This window comes from Bombus fervidus, chromosome 6 (assembly GCF_041682495.2).
Source record: "Bombus fervidus isolate BK054 chromosome 6, iyBomFerv1, whole genome shotgun sequence".
NCBI lineage: Eukaryota > Metazoa > Arthropoda > Insecta > Hymenoptera > Apidae > Bombus > Bombus fervidus.
This window is the reverse complement of record NC_091522.1, coordinates 9040818-9061186: the sequence shown is the minus strand read 5'-3', so window position 1 is coordinate 9061186 and position 20369 is coordinate 9040818. Positions and strand designations below refer to the sequence as shown.

General features: G+C 31.7%; 1 protein-coding gene across 5 annotated transcripts in view; it reads right to left on the bottom strand.

The window, feature by feature from the left end:
* Window positions 1-242: 242 nt before the first annotated feature.
* The window catches only part of LOC139987931 (trace amine-associated receptor 9), a 117814-nt gene continuing 97687 nt past the window's right edge, over window positions 243-20369 (bottom strand). For all 5 annotated transcript variants that reach the window (XM_072004757.1, XM_072004756.1, XM_072004760.1 and 2 more), the window contains 3 exons: window positions 15821-15920; window positions 4878-5006; window positions 243-3768 (listed from right to left, as the gene is read on the bottom strand). In XM_072004757.1, the coding sequence (XP_071860858.1) occupies window positions 4879-5006; window positions 15821-15920 (228 nt within the window). In that variant the 3' untranslated portion in view covers window positions 243-3768; window position 4878. The remainder of the gene's footprint in view (window positions 3769-4877; window positions 5007-15820; window positions 15921-20369) is intronic.

Here is a 20369-nt window from a genome sequence, read left to right as displayed (position 1 = left end):
CTTTTTCTTTGTTATTATATAACTGCTAGAAATGTTCTTATTATTACTATAAGAAAAATCATAGGATATATAATTATATTTGTACAAGTTACGCACATGTATTCATACATGTTAGTCAACAATCGCATGCGTTCACTTGACAATCTCATCAATTTATATTGAGGAAGTCATAGCTATTATATTCCAATTGCATAACAATTTATATAAGTGCCAATATTTTTAATATAATAATAATAATAATAACAATAATAATAATAATATGTTATTATAAGTATACATATGAATGAATAAATAATTAATATTTAGATAATAATAAATAGTACTATAATAAATAAAATAAGAGAGTACAAAATGCAATAATTTAATGAAAGCTAAAATAATAAATCTGCTTTTAAATTGAAAATACTACAGTATGTTTTATTAAGATAAATTAAGAGTATCACAAATTATGTTTCCATCGAATTTAAAAAGTTCTAACGTCAAAATAAAAAATCTAAGAAATGTAATTAAATTTCTTCCCCGGTATAGATCGGTTACAATGTAATATGTCTCTGTTACCAATACACAAAAAATTCCTTCAGTTAAGGCAATCATTTTAGTAAATTGATGACTAAAAAATCATTATTCTCGCTATTAGAAATGTTTTATCTAACTGGCATTTTAGCGTTTCACTAGTCGTTCCTACACTAAGTTCTGAGTACTTAAAATTGTTACGCGTTCGCTTATTCGATACAAAAATGATTTGTGCCCTATTTGATAAGGAGCTATTTGTGCTCGAGGCAACGTCAAATGTTTCATTTCATCGGTATACAGGAGCTTTCACGTTGTTGGCAAGCCAACAGGCAGTGTTTCGCTCTTATCATCTCTCAACATTAACAACACCAATTCAACCTTACATACGTTGATGTATCGTAGCATATTGGAAGATTAATGTACATCGTACGGTTATTTTTCTTGCAATATTTTGTTCAGTAAAATATTCCCAGTTAAATGCGGTAGCTGTTACGTTCTCCATTTGTATTGTACGTAAAATCAAGCAGTTATCGGTAATTGTTTAACGAATAAAGAGAGAAAATGTTGCATCCACGCGGCACCTAATAAAATTTATGAACAAATGCGTTGTATGGTACATACTGAAATGAAGAAATAAATAATGAGACATAATGTCGGTCTAAAGCCTCGTGTAGACTAGCCAAGTTACTCGAATTCAATTTATTTATAACTTAGTAATTTTAGACACGTTACTACAAATTTGTTATTTTATTAATGTGTTTTAAAATATCCCTTCAAGCTTTGAAAACAAGTTCCTTGAGTATCTTAAGTTGCAAGTTGCTCTCTTTGAAAGGAGTACCAATTGCAATTTCAGTAATTTGAGCAAACAACCAAAACAAACATCAAATTATAACTTGACTTTTATAAATTCGAACATAAACTCAAATAACTCGACCAATCTGGTTTGTGTGAACAAAGTTTATATAAAAGTGTTACATTATAAGCACTAAACAAGTGTTACGTTTAGTATAAAAATACTAACACTCACAAACAGCTTAGAAACTTAACGAAAAAGTAGACCATCGTACGATGTATTAAATTTTGCATTATTATAACGCATTCGGAATACATTGCATAAATAGCGTACATGTATACATGTACATATATTGACATTTATGTATTTATAATCTACAAATATCATGTTGCAAATGAATTTGAAGTTGAAAAAAGGTTGTTAAAAATGTATATAATTAGTATAATATTGTACAACATGGTACGATTTCTACTTTACTACGTGTACAATTTGTGTTACAACAACAAGTATTTATAATTACTTTTATAAATACCTACAGGAAATATTATAGTAAATTTCCAAGTTAATCTTGGAGTCCAAGTGAATATCTTCAGTAAGTTTACCTGCTAATTGTTCAATATAATATTCAGATAAAAATAAACTTTTGTACTAGAAATTAAAAATAATACAAAATGTACAAGATATCCAGTTAATAAGATTTTCCGATTTGTTTCATATAAATTTATACAATAATTAAAACTAAAAACGAAACTACATTACATCGATCTTCTTTATTTAGTTATAGCGTATCTGTCAACCAAACACTAAACTGTGTCTATGTGCAATTTTGCAATTTTATGATAATTTCTTCTCATCACTCTTCATTTGCTTATAAAATACTTATATTATACAGTATACAGCGTTGCGTTGCTGGATATAATATTGACATACACAGAGATACTATTATCTTTCTATCCAACATCATACGGTTATGTTTATGATCTAGGAATTTTGTTTTGTGAAGAGACGTTTATTAATAACAATTTCTCAAGCTTATATTACAGTCCCTGAATCGTCTATTTTGTAAATGATATAACAATTGTAAAGTATTCATATCTGCCATTTTCTTCATTTAATTCTTATCACTTTTTTGTCTTTTATATAGTCAAATTTTGTTCACGAATGGCTACTTCTATGCGTTGAAAACACACTCTATTCACATGGTCAGAAGATTACAATTTATTGCCGCACGATGCATAGTAATAGTAACAACAGTAACGACAACAATAACTATAATAATTTTAATAACCACGACAATATGTGGAGAAAATATATTTGTATTATTGTACCAGATTTAAAATATATAATATAATGTGTAGTACAATAGAATACTGTTAGTACTCTAGGAAAAGTTAAATTTTAATATTCCTAAAGAAATGTTGCATGTGATCCAATTCTTGGACCTATATAACAATAAACAAACATAACAAATATGGTAAATATCAATCAAATTAATATAAGGCTATACATACCTATCTACATAAATATCCAATTTAAGTTGCTCCATATTTGATAAACTTTTCTAAAACAATTGCTTTATTCAATTATTATAACAGTATAGTTTAAAAAAGAAGAGAAACATTATAACAGGTAAATTAAATATAGTAATTATTGCAACGTCTTAAATACTATTTTATATCTATAATTTGTGCGGTTATTATAAATATATGGTATTTCGGCAAAAAATTACAGGCATATATTTCAGCGAAATGCCTTTAAACTGAAACGATACCGTATAACAGACAATCATTAATGATGCACTAATTATTAATGAACACTAATCGTTAGTGATACCAAGGAATCTTTTGCTTTTACTCTGAAATCATAGAGAAGCATTGAAACTATATAATAATTTTATATAATTCGCTTAAGTTTATTATTATGTTTTATATTTTAAGACTACAGACATGTACTTACATTTTAATTCAAATTATGAAAAATCGTATTCTTAACTTCCAAGACAGTACGCCTTGCATCTTTCGGTTAAATATCGTTAATCTATAATAAAAAGTCTTAAATCTTTGATTAATAGGAAATCGTACTATGTTCGTCGACGAACATCAATTCTGTATCGTTATTTATCGCACGTTATGCCTATCTTCGATAACGTGTTTAGTATTTCAGATAAATACGTCAACTGGATTCGAGGTCTCGAATCAAATCCGGCACGCTTTTGAAGCGCATATTTTCCAAATAATATCGGCGATTACGTTGGATTTGCGCAGAGTATTCGTGCCGCATCCTTTCTTCCTGCAACGAATATTCCATTATCGACGAAGACGAGTTATTTCGGAAATACTGGCGATGCGATGACTGTTCAATTCCAGCGTAGTGAATCACGGGGTGCCATTCTGCCGCCACGCTATACTAACTAGCATGCGTTGGAGATCCTATGTCCTCCGTCTGCGTGGCGGCATCCCTAACTGCAAATATAAAATTCTAATTAATCGTATCATTTTAGTGAGATACAATATTCTAATAGAAATAATTTTTGACGTATAGCGAGTAACAGAGTGAATTGTTTCAGAGGCAAACTGATATAATAGAACATTTTTCCACGCTGCATATGTTGAGTTCAACCCTGTTGCGTTCCTTTAATCCAGTTTCTCTTCCTCAATCCTATTTTTCTTCCGCTAAAAAAGTTCACAAGGTTGCAGAAAAATCATTACCGATGCTTTTTTAATATTTATTTGTGTTGAAGTGGTCGCCACTTCTAAGAAAACTCTACATCTGGTCTTTACTTTTTTCAAGCACTGAAGCTATCGACAGCGCAAAAGACTGCGTCGAAGACAAACCATAAACGGTACACATGCAAGGTTGGCTTCAGGGTTTTTCAGTTATAGGGTAACACTGCTAGCGTGCGGATCTGGACCAGCTCACATTGTATTCCACACTTTGTACTTTCACTTTAATATTCAATATATATATATTTTCTACCTTACAATTTATCCACGCATTCCTTTGTATCCACATACATCTAATAACCTTAACAATTTGCTATTTATTTTTCACTTTTTTTTCCTTTTTTTAAAGTAAATATTTCATTGAAACATTTACTTAAAAACTACCTTCCACTAAGATTGATGTCCTTCGTGTTTTTAGCGAATTTTATTGTTACATACCGAATGCGGGATTATTCCACTAGGTACCTAATTCTACGTTTGTCCCAGAAATAAGTATACATGAATATAGAATTTCCACAACTTGAGGATCGAAGTTCAACGGAACCCTTAAACTATAACCAGTTGGTACCACCATTTGTACGAACACATTAACGTCAATTCGATATTCTACTTTACAGTAGTAAGTAAGCTCGTTAACAGAATCTCGAAATCGTCTAGAAACTCGAAGTTAAATGAAACTTTGTATTCTGAATTAGTCTGACTTCGTACTACATCATTCGATAACTTCGTCTTCTTGCTATCTTCTGTGTTTTATTATTATATTAAAACAAGTTTATTGTCCTTGTTGTAGATTGTAGTCATGTGCACTATATGAGAGAATACGTGTATATTAAATACCATGTGCATACCTCACGTAGGCGTAGCGTCATTATGTAGGACATGTCCGGTTTCCCAAGGAAGTGGTGGCGGTGTATTGGCTAATGACGAAGAGGAACACCGAGCCATCGAAAATCGGTCTATTGAGCAACGCTCTAAACCTGCAAACCATCGTATCGAAATAACATGTAATAAATTATAATACTATTACACGACTTATATATCTTTTCACCAATAGAACAATGTAATTCTGTTTTCTAAATTAAGTGAAATTTTCCGCAATCGATCGGTACGTCAGATTATTGTACATGAATATACGTATAGTATTCTCTTCCGAAGCATTGTAAAAGTTGATTTACGTTATTGTTATTATTATTATTATTACAGATTTATATTATATTAGATTGTTATTTCAGATATGGAACGGTAACGCATTTCCGCTCGGACCAAGACGTTTCATATTCATATTTATATATTATATTTATATCAGTTCCGGCAACGTCAAATATAAGAGCAATATTTCTTCATCTCGCACAGTGATAATACGATTTCGATATCATCCAATTCAATTGAAATAAAAGTTTTATATCGACGCGGTTTCGCTAACTCTAGTTACAGTGTATGTACGATACCTCAACCACTTCCTGAACAATTTCAATCCGTGATAGATATACAGGGTGTTTAAAAAATGGGCGATACTTATAAGATATAGAAAAGATTTAATCCTACATTTTCGACTTATTTTCGTAGAATAATCTTTCTGCGAATCACCTACTCCTGTCTAGCTGGAAACTAAGTAAATTCGCATCATTTTTCCAATTCAGTTTTTTCAAAAATCATGTTTCCGAGACAATTTCGTTTATCCTTCATTTTCGTCTTATTTCGAGCCCGTATATATCGTCGAGGAATCTTCCTGACTGTTACGTCGCGTGAGTCGGTACCTGCGACGTCCCTCATGGTCAGGCCGCCGAGGCCTGCACATCGTCACACTGACCCGCAATAAACCCAAAGAACCACCATAGCCCAAATCTGTTATCCATAAAGTTGCATTCTTTTGAACATTTTCGGTTTATGAGTGGTCCCTTAAACGGGTCCTTAGGTTTATTGCACGCTCTCACTCATTACGGAGAAAGCAGATGTGCCCAGCGAAATAGCGGGTTTTTCCCCAGGTACAAAGGCACCCAGGAGCAACAAATGCAGGAGACTTTCTCCTTGTATTTTGTTTCTTGACATTGGCTAGAACCAATGGTCATCGCGGATCGTTACCCTCACTTTTCTACCGAAAAGTGTGAACTACGAATCCGCGTTCTTAGTTCAACAAGGATACACTCACATCGAGCTTTCTTCCCAAATAGTACGAGACGGGTCAATCACTGTTCTAATATCCCTCAGACAGTCAAGTTCACTGTTCTAAACACTCATCGGGCCGTCAAGTTCTAACATAACTCAGTCAAGTTCTCGCTGCTCTAACTATCAAATCGAACAACCTTCGGGTCCATCACAACGCTTTCCGACACGACGAATTCAAACACGTTCGGTTCACGTTAACTATTGTAATCCAGTGCAAATAAATATACATATATTATATAACTGTGAAGTCCAGTTATATTCCAACCCAATCACCCTTTATTCTCCCACAAGAAATAAGGGGGTCGCCCTGTTCGTGGTGTCGATTCGTGCAATCGTAGCGGGAATTTACGACTCCCGTTGACGCGCTATAACGCGACCGTCTCCCCGCGACTGGACGAAATAACACTGACCATATTCGTGTCACTTGTTACGGATCAACCTGTGTATTCTCCGAATGTCTCAAATAGGACATCTTAATTAATTCATCAACCTGGAATACAAATTAGCAAAACGCTCCGGAGCGCATTAAATTGCCGCGAGAACATTGGGAAACACGTGAGACCATTCAAACATAAAAAATGTGACGAGCGATACCGAGTTCAACGAACAAGTAGAATTTACGACCTCGTAAAATTCGAATTGAATTGCATCTGTCGCACGATACATTATCCGTACTTAAAAAGGATAAAATTTTTCAACCGTCCGTACACACGACTGTGTACGATAACCGAAATAAAATAAAAGCAAGATGAAAGTGCGATATCTGGGACCAGCGTTGCGCGCACGAGTCAGGCGTATTTCACCAGACTCGTAGAGCAAACGTTTCAGCGGTGAGTTAATAGTTCGGTTTGATTAAACGATCTTTTGAACTTGCGCTACGAAATACACAAATCCCTGGTTTTTTCAACGAGAATCGTATACGAAGATTTACTTCCTTCATATATGAGAAATAAAAGTGGACAATGATATTAAGAGGAATTCGTACGACGAAAATATCTTGCGAGAGTAGCATAATAGTTGTAATTGAGCAATTGAAATGGTAAATGACATACGATCAGTCACGAAAGTCTCCATACGTCCTATAACAAGGTTTTTCTTACTAAATTAAAATTTCACCGAATATCGTATAAAGTTAGAATATTCTATGCGAAGTAGTTAAAAGTTACTTCGGCAGCTAAATAAAATTCTCGTGACATATTTACATAATAGTTTGATATAACTGTGATTTTTGTCTACTTATCTGTCTGGATATTTTTGTAAATTAGCATATTTCGTTACAAAATGTTGAAGTGGTCACCACTTCTAAGAAAACTCTACATTTGGTCTTTTAGTTTTCTCAAGCACTGAAGCCATCGACAGCGTATAGACAAAAGAAAAGCAGACCATAAACAATAGACAGGCGATGACCTAAGTCATAGGGTAATACTGTTAGGGTGCGGATCTGGACCAGCTCAAATTATATTCCTTTTTGTATTTACACTTCTGTATTAAAATATATTTTCTACCTTGCAATTTATCCACGCGTTCCTTTGTTCACACATCTAATAACCTCAACACAAAATAATTCTTATGATCCTATTCGATGATTATCACGATCACTAAAATTGAGAATTAGTGGTGTAAGGACACGTCTTCTCTTTGGGAGACATGTTCTGACGTTTCGTCGGCATTGCGGACAGCTTCATCAGGATTAGAATGACATACTGATAATAGTCTGTGGGTTGTGGTAATTTGCTATTAAAACGAGGAATTATTTGTGTCCCAGTGCTAACGAGTAGAATTCAATTGTTAAGTTGGACAATTAAAAATAAAAAACAGTTTCAAACTTTTTCCTATACCATGATGGAACTCAGGCGGCTAACAAGCAACGTCACACAACCAAAAATTTTGAATTTTAGTGGAACTTGGTGCGTATGTAGAACATATTCCAGCGTACAAAGCCTAATTATCTCTCCCTGTGAAGAGTCTCTTTATTTAAAAGATTTATTATTATTTTATAATGATTCATGTTTTATTACTGAATTAATGAAACTATATATTAAAAATTATTTCTCTGAGAAAGTATTCATAAGAGATAATAAATAACTTATAAGAACTATGTATGTGCTTTCTGTTTAGGAAAGTTTCGCAGATATGTCAGACGAATAAAGTTATAGCCTTGTTCTATACACATTATTTGCTTTCCCGCATGATTTATCGAGAACTGTTCAATACATGTAATATTATCTGAAAATGTGAGTATCACGTTTTATTGGAAAACTATCAAGGTTATACAAATTTATATTTATGCATCTTACGGCATTTTATAGAACTGCAATAAATTTTGTAGATATCTTCTGTGTAGATGATTATTCGCGTGGAATTAATGCGGATAACATTTATTTGTGTTTATTCTTGTGACATGATTCATACATTGAATGTATTTATATATTCATGTTTATGAAACTACAAGTGGAATACATTATTATTTTCATAATGTTCATCTAAAATGAGATCTAGAAATAATTTTGACGCGATAGCTGTGTATAAATTAATATTTAATATTTACTGTAATAAATTAAATTATAAAATTTGGAATATTTTATAAATGTTATATCAATAAAATTATATTATTTATGTTTCATTTCATGCTAAATATGATACATTTCATAATATGGTATATGTAAAACAAAATAACGAAACAATTTTGATTATGTTAACAAAATTAAAACAGCAATATTACATTTAGCGTTAAATAAACGCATATATATATATATATAATTTATAGTATATTTCATTATTACAATATTTATAATAAACAAAAAGTATTATTTTGTGATGTTCAAAGATATAGATAATTTTCTCGTTACTTAATTCAATAACATAAATTACGTAGTTTTTAACAAAAGGGAAGAGTCCAAACTTTTAGATGTTTAAATAAATTATAGATGAAAGAATGTTAGACTGTTACAGACTCTAATCTTTTTTAAAGAATCAAGAGCGCTTTAATGTGATCAATGTTTCGAGCTAATTACAGTAACATGAGCCAGCCTTTTAATAGCATCCATTACTGGAGTTGACTGTGTTCTCTCGTGCACCGTCCATAAACGAAGATTTACAGCGGTCTGATAACAATCAGTTCCATTTAACCGCCGAACATGGATGTCTTTTCCATAAAATGCATTATTCAATGCAGACGTTTACGTATTTAAAACTGATTCTAAGTCACGGAGTATCTATATTACTAACTAAACGTTAACAATAAATTAAGCTTTGAAAATATGTATATGCTGCCGCATATGTTGCAATTATTAAAACAGATAAAATACAGATAATATATCAGTTTAAATACAACAAGAAATAAATTGAAATCTCATTGAAGAAGAAAAAGTGAACTATATAAAACTTTATCAATTTTTATTTTTCTAACTTTTAATTCAAATTCCATTAAATTTCATGCTTCTTGCAACCTTTAATTTAAACTTTTATACTTAATGCTTACGGCCGTAAAACACGTAGAAACGCTGTTAGCAATTTACTTTTCTGAAATATTTAATATAACATATTTCTTAAATTAATCATTACCGTTATTATGTCATATTTATTATTGTCTATTAGCGAGGCAAACTTCATTTTAGAAATTCTGTTTGTTTCGCGCCAAATGAATTTTTATTTTCATACGTGTAAACATGAATTCTAATAGTGTTCGCATACGTGTATGTAGAATTGCTGTGTATGGATTTCAATATCGATACAGTATCAAAACTATCATAATTGAATGTTTCGTATTGCGGGTTTAAGTACACGAATCTCTACTATTTAAATGCAATACGATATTGCAAACAATGAAATTAGTAATTTCGAATTAATTAACTTGGCGATAAATTACGAACACGAAAATAATAATTACGTTACTTTTGAATATGCGACATATCCTTAGATAAGAACAGACAATTATTTATTAACAATAAACAATATTTATGAACAATATCTATACATGCGCAGCTGATTAATTAAACATTAGAAATTACGTAAACATTAATTCACTTGGAAAATTAAAAATAACTAAGAATTCGTCATAAATATTGTAGAAATAAGTCCAAATCGCATGAATGTGTATGTAAAGCAATTTTGAATGCGCTAAATGAAGAGATTAACGGTACAGACAGATTTATGCCGTATATGTAAAAACGCTCTGTGGTAAAATACAAAACGTCTATAAATTTAAAATGCCATTCAGTGCCATGAACACTTTCATACGCACGAATTCGTCGATTATTGAGTTGAATGAATTTTAAATACAATGTCAATGATATTGTTTTATGCGAAAATGTAACGATTTTGTCGCTACTTTTGAAGATCATTGAGCGTTATTCAGAAGTTTTGAGAACATAAAGTATTTTCGTTGTTTAAGAAAGTGTTTTATGAACGGACCACTCGAACATTTAATTTGGTCATATTCACAAGCATACTTTTTAAAGCCACAAACAAATGAAAAATATTATATTTTAAATTTTCAGGATGATTCGATAACATATATATATGGTTTTTCATGGTTCAACTATGTTTTTATTAGTACATTCAGCTTCCGTGAACATTCCAACTCGCTTCTTTCCAAATCACTAAAAATCTTCAAGCCTGTCCACAAATAGTTGCATTTGAAATTTCATTATTTTTAATATTAATTTATTTTCAGAAGTATATTCACGAAACGCCGGAACAGAGCACAACGTGCTGATAAAAACACGATTGAAAGCCAAAGAAGCACAAATACGCCAGGTTCCGAATAAATTGTGCACGGTTATGAAAGAAATTATCATAAATTGTACGAAGGGAAAATAGCCGTGGCCTAATTTCTTTTGAAAAAAATCCCCAGAAATTCGTAGTCGCTAACACATATTTCCTTTGCGATTAAAAACTTCCCTCGTGGAGCTGTAAACTAATTCGCGATTTATTAAAAAGCCTGGAAACGCGCGGCAAAAGGAATAGCACGGGCCGTCGCAATAATTTCTCGTGGCGAAGGTGCTATTTCAACAAAACTCTCGAATCTTTCTTCGTATGCGAGGCAAGTAGCAGAAGCATCAGGTGTTTAGCAACAGTTCTCACAATAACGGATTCATTGGAGAGAGGAATGGCGAGAAGTTATTTTTACAGATGAAAAGAGGTTTAATCTTTTTCTCTTTCTAGACAGAGCAGATGGCTTTGCGTATTACTGCCGCGATTTGCGAAAGGAAATGCAGATATTCAGACGAGTGGAGAAATGGAAAAAGCCAAAAAACTGAAATAGGATTTATAAAACGGAGATTGAATGGAAGATGGAGATTATGTTGATTTAGCTGCCGCATGAATAAACAAATTTGCAGCACCAACTTCTGCACCAAAGACTATATCAAATGAATTATCTGCAAGAAGATTTCGAATATTATGCGAAAGATGTATCAGATTGTGCAATAAGTTCGCTCGTAGAAATGTAAGAACGTCAAATATCGTTGCTTTGTATGTATAAGATGTATTTAATTAACGACGTATGTCTTTTTATCGCCACATTTTGGGAATTTTATTTTCATTTTAATTTTCAATTTTTTATTAAAGTTATTACCTACGATGTTATGGAAATGGTTACAGTCTGTATACCTATTACGATCGTTGAATTATGTTTCATCTTTCTGTCGTATTAATTTACGCTCCTCTTATATTTCTAGTTAGTACGAACGTAGTATAAGTACGTAGTTAAACGAAATTTTTTCTCTTAACATTTTATGCCGGGGTAATACATCGTGGTATACAATAGTGTTCTTAAAAGATGAAATATGGGCAGATTTGTTAAGGTGAAAATTATGAAAACATTAAATATATGGAATGTGCTGCCATTTCTTAGCATCGTATAGTTGCATCGTATTTATCTTTCACGCTTAACAAGAAATTAAATAAGAAAAAGAGTCATTTTTTAAATATCTTCTTTCATTGATTGGTCACAATCGAATCAATTATAATTAAGTTATTATTAAAGGTTATTGTTAGTAAACTGCAAATGTTTATACAATACAAGTAAAAAATGGAATCTGTTGATAAAATTATTCTGCCCATTTTATTTTATAACGATATTTGTCTATTTGGCATACTTTTGCACGAATTGCTAAAAAAAAAAGGTTTATTTCTTTCAAAAATTTTAACGATTATAATGTTGGATTAAAGGTTCCTTTTTATAGAAAAATTTTAGTTTCTTTCATAAAAAGTAAACATATATCAATTTGTATGTTTAAATAGGTTTTATACAGTACTACAATTTTTTCTTTAAAGGAATATTAATCTTATTCTTTAGAATACTGAAACAGACATTTTAATTTTACGTATCTTCAATTTCTTATCCAAGGATAATAATAAACCAATGATTGAAACAGTCTCCTTTCACGAATGAAAAGAGTTCCGATATTTTCTGTTTTTTCTTGCTTTTATTTCTATCGATTACCAAGCTACATCTATTTCAACTTCAACGTCCGAAATGACGGAACCGTTGGTTTTCATGCAGATTGAGAGTTACATCTACGCGCAAAGATCGTTCCCGATTGTTTCAGATAAACTTCCCGATTGTTTCAGATAAACTTCCCGATTAAAAAGATTTGAAAGTTTGTGTGACGGAACAAAAAACGATCGCGATCTGCAAACTAAATTGTCAGGAGAATGGTTTGTCGCCAAAGCTTCATACGGCTTATCAAAAATATTGACGTGTATTCTTTTTTCATCACAATGTAGTAATCCATGCGAAGATAACGTACTATACAGATACCCGTATTCATAACTGACTTTTCTGTTGAAACTTATAATGTGAATAGTTATTCAACATTCCTATTAAGCTTGTCAATTTACACAGGTAAATGGGTGAAAGTTATAACTTTTAAAGAATCCGGTAAATATCATCCTCATAAAAGTTTTCTTTATAGGAGAAGTTATTACGACGCACGTGCTAACTAGAAAGAAGCCAAGTTTAGTCCTTGCAAGAATGGAGATGTACGACTGGTTCAGACAATTTCGAATAAACTAAATTCAAAATAAGGATTAACAAAATTCTAAATAGCCGCTAATAGCCCTCAGAGATGGATACGACTTTAAATAAATAAATTAAAGTAAAAATACTAAACCTACGCGTGATTTTGTACGAAATACGAAAAGATATTTAATTACACTAGAAAAAGGTACTTAATTACAATGTAATGTATAATTTCTGTCATAAAATCAACTGGACAATTTTTTATCGTGACAACCTTCCTTAATGACAATCCCATGAATGAATAATCTTGGTAGAAAGTTTTTATTCCATTCATTAATCATTCATGGCATACTCAATGTCGTGAAAAGAATCTGACTTTTCTTGATTCTCAGCCTTCCGCTGTATGATTCCATGCTTGGCCAAGTGCGTGCGTACAATATTCATTATCGTATCCATTGTTATCGTTTACTTACACTCTACACTATGAAATCTGCATATCCATGTTACCTTAATCTTTGCGTTACGACGTGTTCAAAATTAAAAACTCTCATAATAGAAAATATAAGACGCCTGCTGCTTTACGTTGACATCTGACTTGCTAGATTTATTAAAATTAAAAGTATAATGCTGTATAATGTATAAATAGGTAGATATATTTATTACACAAGTTTTCTTTTTTACTACGATTCTATACTCTATTCTTTCAAGTAACTCTTCGATATACAATTAATTATTTGGAAATTATTAGAGAATATTTAAAAACTCGAAGACGTCGAATGTTCATCCGCATTTCATATAGGACGTGGTTCACATATTTTGCATTCAACGGATGCTGAATATTTGTCACTCGGCGGGCAATTACATACACGTGACTTAAATGCCGTTTTCCGAATAAACACGTGGCGTACAGATCTACAGAAACATTTTGGCCAGGAATTCACAGAGTGCGAAATAATTGATATTAATATTTCGAATGTTAACACTAAAATCAAAACAATTTCATTTATTAGTTTTTAAACTTTATCCCGTGCGAATTTTATTTCAATACGCAAACGATTCTTGTTCGATACGGAACAACAGTAAAGCATTTAATTTCACTCATTCGATTTTGCTATACCGCAAAATAAAACAGATATACTGGTGTGAAATTTCATTCACGGTACGATCAACATTACTCATTTGAATGATAGCTTTCAGGAATCATATTGTAACGTAAGGAATAAAATTCACTGTATTATCAAAATACTTCGTTTGTCCATGTGTAGACTTATGTGTTGATAAATTTAATGGCATAGGAGACGCATCTAAATTTCTGTACTTACGTCCAGTAGATGCATGAGATATGCAAATGACGGATGCTGGCGTAATTTACAGAAAGCAGTTTTAAGCAGCCGCTTAAAGTTGGACACTTTACACAGATAATCGTGTAAGACCCTGAACGGATAGCGTATTTTGTTGGAAATATTGTATGTTTTGTAAATATTTTCCATTTATTTCATTTACGTAAACTAGGATGATTATGAAATCTTCCTTTAAAAATTCTTAAGAATACAGTAACACGATTTTGAATATTTAATAGAATAATTCTTATCCCAAAACGTGCTTATTTTTATCTTCTTTGGGAGGAGTTTACTTCAATGTTAGATGAGAAATGTTAAAGCACACGTTGAATAGAGAAAAGCAGGAAGAGCACTTTATCTCCTTGATCGCTATTCAACAAAAGACCTTAATTGCTCAATATCCGTAAACTCTACTGTAAATAGAATAGTAATTGTCTATTCAAGGTCGTTGAGGGGTAAATTCTATTACGTTAGACTAGAGGAAAGTAAAAAAGAGTAGTACGTCGGATGAGAAAAAGCTGGAAACAGTATATCGCTACAAACAGAAGCTACAAATATCACCTTATACAAGCGATACAGTGATATAAAAAGAAAATTGCGTAACATGATTATAAATGAAAGAATGTAATAGATCTTTACTGTAGTTGTAGCTTGTAATTTCGTCTTTGAAATGTACGTTACAGTAGAAGCCCATTTATTTGAACCCTTTGGGGCTAAACATTTCATGTAACTGGAGAATTCCTATAATCACATAATTCTCTCAGTATAATTTCTCATTAAATAATAGAAACTGAAATTTATATTTGCTTATTCAGCTGATAGGAGTTCGTTTAATTGGGTACCAAAATTTTGTTTCAATAAATGAAGTTCCGCTGACTAAAATTTCTAGCTTCCTCCGTGAATGGCTCTATTCATACGGCAATACGAGATTCTATAAACGTCCTTTACGATTGTACATTTACACCCACCTTACTATAGATATTTATGATCGAGATAAACTGTATAATTACGGAGAATGTTTGTTATATGAAAAATGTTTTGGTAATATCTTAAGACATTTAAAATTGAAATTCTATTAGGGAGGAAATAAAATAGTTTTTAAACTAAACCACTTCCCTTTCAATAAAGTTTCACGCCATCAGAGATCTTTAATAAATATGCATTTACTTAATCTATCGAAGTATTTTTAAATTAATACAACCAACGCTTCTTTGTCAAAAAAATTATTTTCACTTGCAATGTGTCGACATAACATTATATAGATATAGTTTTGCTACTATCAAATTATATTCTCTATTAAATTGAAGCTCCCACATACCTGATAAGTCAACTCCTCCCATACTGCAAACATCAAGACCACCTGTGCTAGTAGCGCAACAATGCTGTTTCGGCCCCAACGGTTTTGGCCTACAAAGTACCTGCGTATAAACAAGGAAAATTCAAATCAGTGATACGCTCCATTAAAAATGCTAAATTAGAGAAGAATAGAGAAGAAAATTAATGTTAAACATTGAAAAGAAATTAACTATATTGCAATGTATTGTGTTGTATTGTATCTATAATTACAAGAATTAAATTAACATTTAATGATTTATGATCAAAATATTTCATTGCAATTTTGTTGAAATTTATGGTTTTAAAATTCTGTTTTCTATCGTATCGCTGTTTTGTAACATAAGTTTATGAAGTTGAAACATTTGAGTCTTTTATTCAGATTTATTATAACAGATAATTGATAACGTCGATGCAATTTATATAATTGGAACATGATGCCCCGATCAATTCCAGAACGTTTGAAAACCATAATATTTTATATTCGAGTCTCATAGTTCAGATACGTTCTGAATGGTCGAAGTAAAATACTGAAACTTCTTCAATAATGCATGAAGTTTCCTGTGTGAATTCGCCAACAAAGGTTAATATGGCTGAAGATCAGGCAATGTAAGTATCGACTATCGCGATTTCTTTTCTTTAAAGTAGAGAAAATGTTATAACCTGTGATATTCGTCTTCCTTGATCAAATCATCAAGCACATTTAGGGACTCATTAACGCTCAACACGGGAATTATCGAACCACGCTTTTGAATAATGGATTTAACTTAAACTTACTTAACAATATCAAATATAGGTGCAGTTAATTGTTCATTGAACCGAGTATTGGAAAATATAAGCAGAAAATTGTTTGAAACTTTAGTTTGCCTCGTGAAGTTCAAACTTCAATTTCTCCCAAATCACATTATATTTAAAACGAAACTTTAAATTGTGTATTTTTATAAAAAGGCATCTATATTACTTCCGAGAAGTAAAATTAAAATTTTAATTTTATTAACTTTATTTTATCATCATATTAGCAAAAATGTTTAGTATCTCGTTTAGAATTTCGAAACGATTATGGTAGTACAAATTGTATTCTTCAGATAGAGAATTGTGCACACACGTAAATGAACATTGTGGATTAGTGGATTTGCTAATTACCATTGACCGGAACACGAGCGCGTGATATATCCAACCCTTGATGGACAAATGTTCCTACAGGGAAACATTTTGTTCGAGAGTACATTGTTCACCCTCAGGAGTACAAAATACTACTAAGAGGGGCCCTAGAAAATGCAGTATTCCACTATTAAAGATGAACAGGTGAATTAATATAAGAAAAGAGAAATGCTTTAGTAACTTTTCAAACTTTAAATGAAATTTCTCGAACCTATCATTAAAAATTCTTACAATAACAGTGACAACTTTGATCTTAGCATCCAAATTATTTTTAATTATACCCAGAGTGACGAAAGGGAAATAGTTACGAACCATTATTTTTGTATATGGATGTTAATAATTTCTGTAATTGCCAATCAAATTTCCAATGAGATTCTTTGTTAAACGAATTCGACTAATTTATTTATGTGATATAAAAAATCACGTAGTTTGCTGTTTTTATACAATTTTAGCGAAGATATGCGGTGATATAGTTGGACATTAGTTCTCCTGTATTTGCGAATATCCTGCGGACATGCTACTATAATAACTCAGAGACTAACAGAGATCTAGTGCTACTAGTGTTGGCAAATTAGTCCAAAGCAAGGGTGAGCAAGACTTTAAGCTCCGTGATCACACTACACGTCAATCGCTGTTGAATATATACAAACGAAATATTTACAGTAAAGACTTTGAACTAATATGAAAACATAACTGACAAATAGAATTTTTTAATAATAGAATTAATACCTTTTTGTTTGTACTTCAAAAAGACTAAATTTCGTTTATTTGAGCAGAGGTTGTAGATAAATATTTAAAGCTCCCATATCTTTCTAACAACCACGTTATTATATTAGGTTGTTCAGAATACGGTCAGTATGGAAAATTCATAATTTGAAAATCATTACATATCTTTGCAAAATTTTACTGCACAAATATTGCTTTCAATCAAACGACATCAAACGACAGTGTTTAAAAATGCGAAGGAAGAATGTTCAATGTTACTCTTTATCACGTTAAAAGATAATTTCAGAAGCTAAGTTTCTGACGTGATTTGAACAAAAAGATGGCTTAGTCAAGTGTCTTGATATTTCTTCGATTCAATGCAGAATAACGTATTTTCCAATACTAATGGCTTAAAATTCATTGATATAAATAAGCTCGTGAGAAATTAATGTCTGGCGCCCCACTAATTTTCATCTAGTAATTTATTATCATAGCGTTATAGAAAACGGTGATAAATTACAGGTGATGATATTCGCGGAAATATAACGTGAAAACATTTAAACGCATTATCGTTGAAAAGATTGGGCTGGAATTTACTGTGCTGGAAGATAAAGTGCAAACATGATTTATCACGTGAAACAGATTATACTGCTTATATAAATGTGACTATAAATATATACGAATTCCCATGCAAAGTGGACAATTCTGAAAACAAGCACCAAGATTAAAGTGTTTGGCTCTGTAACTACAGAGGGATAAAGAACATCATAACTAATTCCCTTTCTAGACTGAATTATTCGAGCGTACAAAAAAGAGATCATACGGCATAAAATGTGACGAGATTACAATGGCATAGGATTATATATCAGAAATTATTTTTTTTTTTTTTTTTTTGTCGGAATATTATGATTGGCATCTTTAGTAAAAGTGATCCCCAGTAGAAACACGGATTAATAGTATTAAGATAAATAAATAAAATAATCGGATGATTGTACAAAAAATTTGTACAAACATAGTATAAAGCTTCTGCTTCGTATCATCGTTAAAAGAAAAATAGCTACGCTATAAAACTAATTAATCTAAAGTTTCATATTGCTTATTAACATTTAAGATGAGAAACTTCAAAGTTGCAATTTGTGCAAGAAAAGGCTGTTTGGATTATTTGGGTTAGCAGTAAGTAAATAAATCACATTTTAAATTCGCGTAGGAAGATAATAATATGAAATTTATCAAGATCATTAAACTTTAGTTTTCAGAGTTATTATTAATTATAGAATAATTTAATTGGAAATTGACGTTATTTACAACACATTCACTGGCAATGAGCGTGAATATATACACTAACGAGACATAATCGTTAGGATGATTCATTAATAAATTAACTAATGTTTTAGAATATTTTAAATTGCATGAATATACATAATATATACATAACATACATATAATATATATATATTATACAAACAAAGTTTGAGTTTCGAAGGATTCCGAGATTTTGGGATTTCAAATGTTGCGACTCTACTTACAGGTTTTTTAAATGTATGCTTGAATTTTATAACAATTTCAATGCAAATAAATCTTACTGACAAGTAAGAAAAACGTCTTCTCCGCTGATAATCGCACGAGCTGAACAGATTCCTCGAATTACTATCAAGGGTGCTGTGACAGTATGAGCTGTTGTTCCATCTCGCTAGAACTATGTCTCCCTTGAGATCGATTTTACGACGATACAATTCTAGAACACGGAAATTCCCTAACATCTCTCTATATCGAGTAGAAGTGACCGTGATCATTTGTCTAGCCACTTCAGAGAAATAAGGCCCCGCAATTTCTGTGCTATATCACATCAGATAACACATACATGTACTAGCTTCATTGAAACTTTAAGTATCTTCTAAGTACAAATCTGTTTCGCTGAATTTAATGCAACGGTATATAACTTTTTCCAAAATGTACAAACTAATTAATATCCACGAACAGTATTCATTTTTTACAAGATTATAAATTGAAATTATCTATTAAAAGATTCAGTAATAGTATACATTTCGTTTGATATCGGCACCTTAATAAAATAATCTTTAAATCAATTTCGAAGAACCTTCTTCATCTGACTCGTAGTTTAGAAACTAAACAATCCGAAGATCAAGACATTAACGTTTTAGAAACGTATGAATATAGCACACATGAAACATGTGTAACGATTTTCTACAAAAATTGTTCAAATACTTTTGTAATTCACTGTGTACAGATCTCCTTTCTCGAGTAAAATCACCATATTCAGTAGCTACTACAAAAGTGATCCCAAACGTGTCTGCTAATAATTACCTGGCTGTAATAAGATGCCATTTTTTTAAATCAGATTTTACGCGATGAAGAGGCCAGCACGAGAGTCTCTCTGCTCGTTCTCTATACGGACATATATCAACGTGCTTGAGCAGAGAAAAATTGCTGGACACGGAAGCCACAGCTCTGTGGACGATGGACTTGCAGCGGGATATTCTATGAATGTAGAGGAGTATGGCAATAAGCTTCTGTATAGAATGAACCTACATACGAACTTACACTCTCACCACTATCGTTCCTTCTCATTCTGTCTTAAAGGTTGTCGACGTTGCTTGCCCGCGGCCAAAAGCATCCATCCTTGCACGCCAGGACCAAATTGAACGACC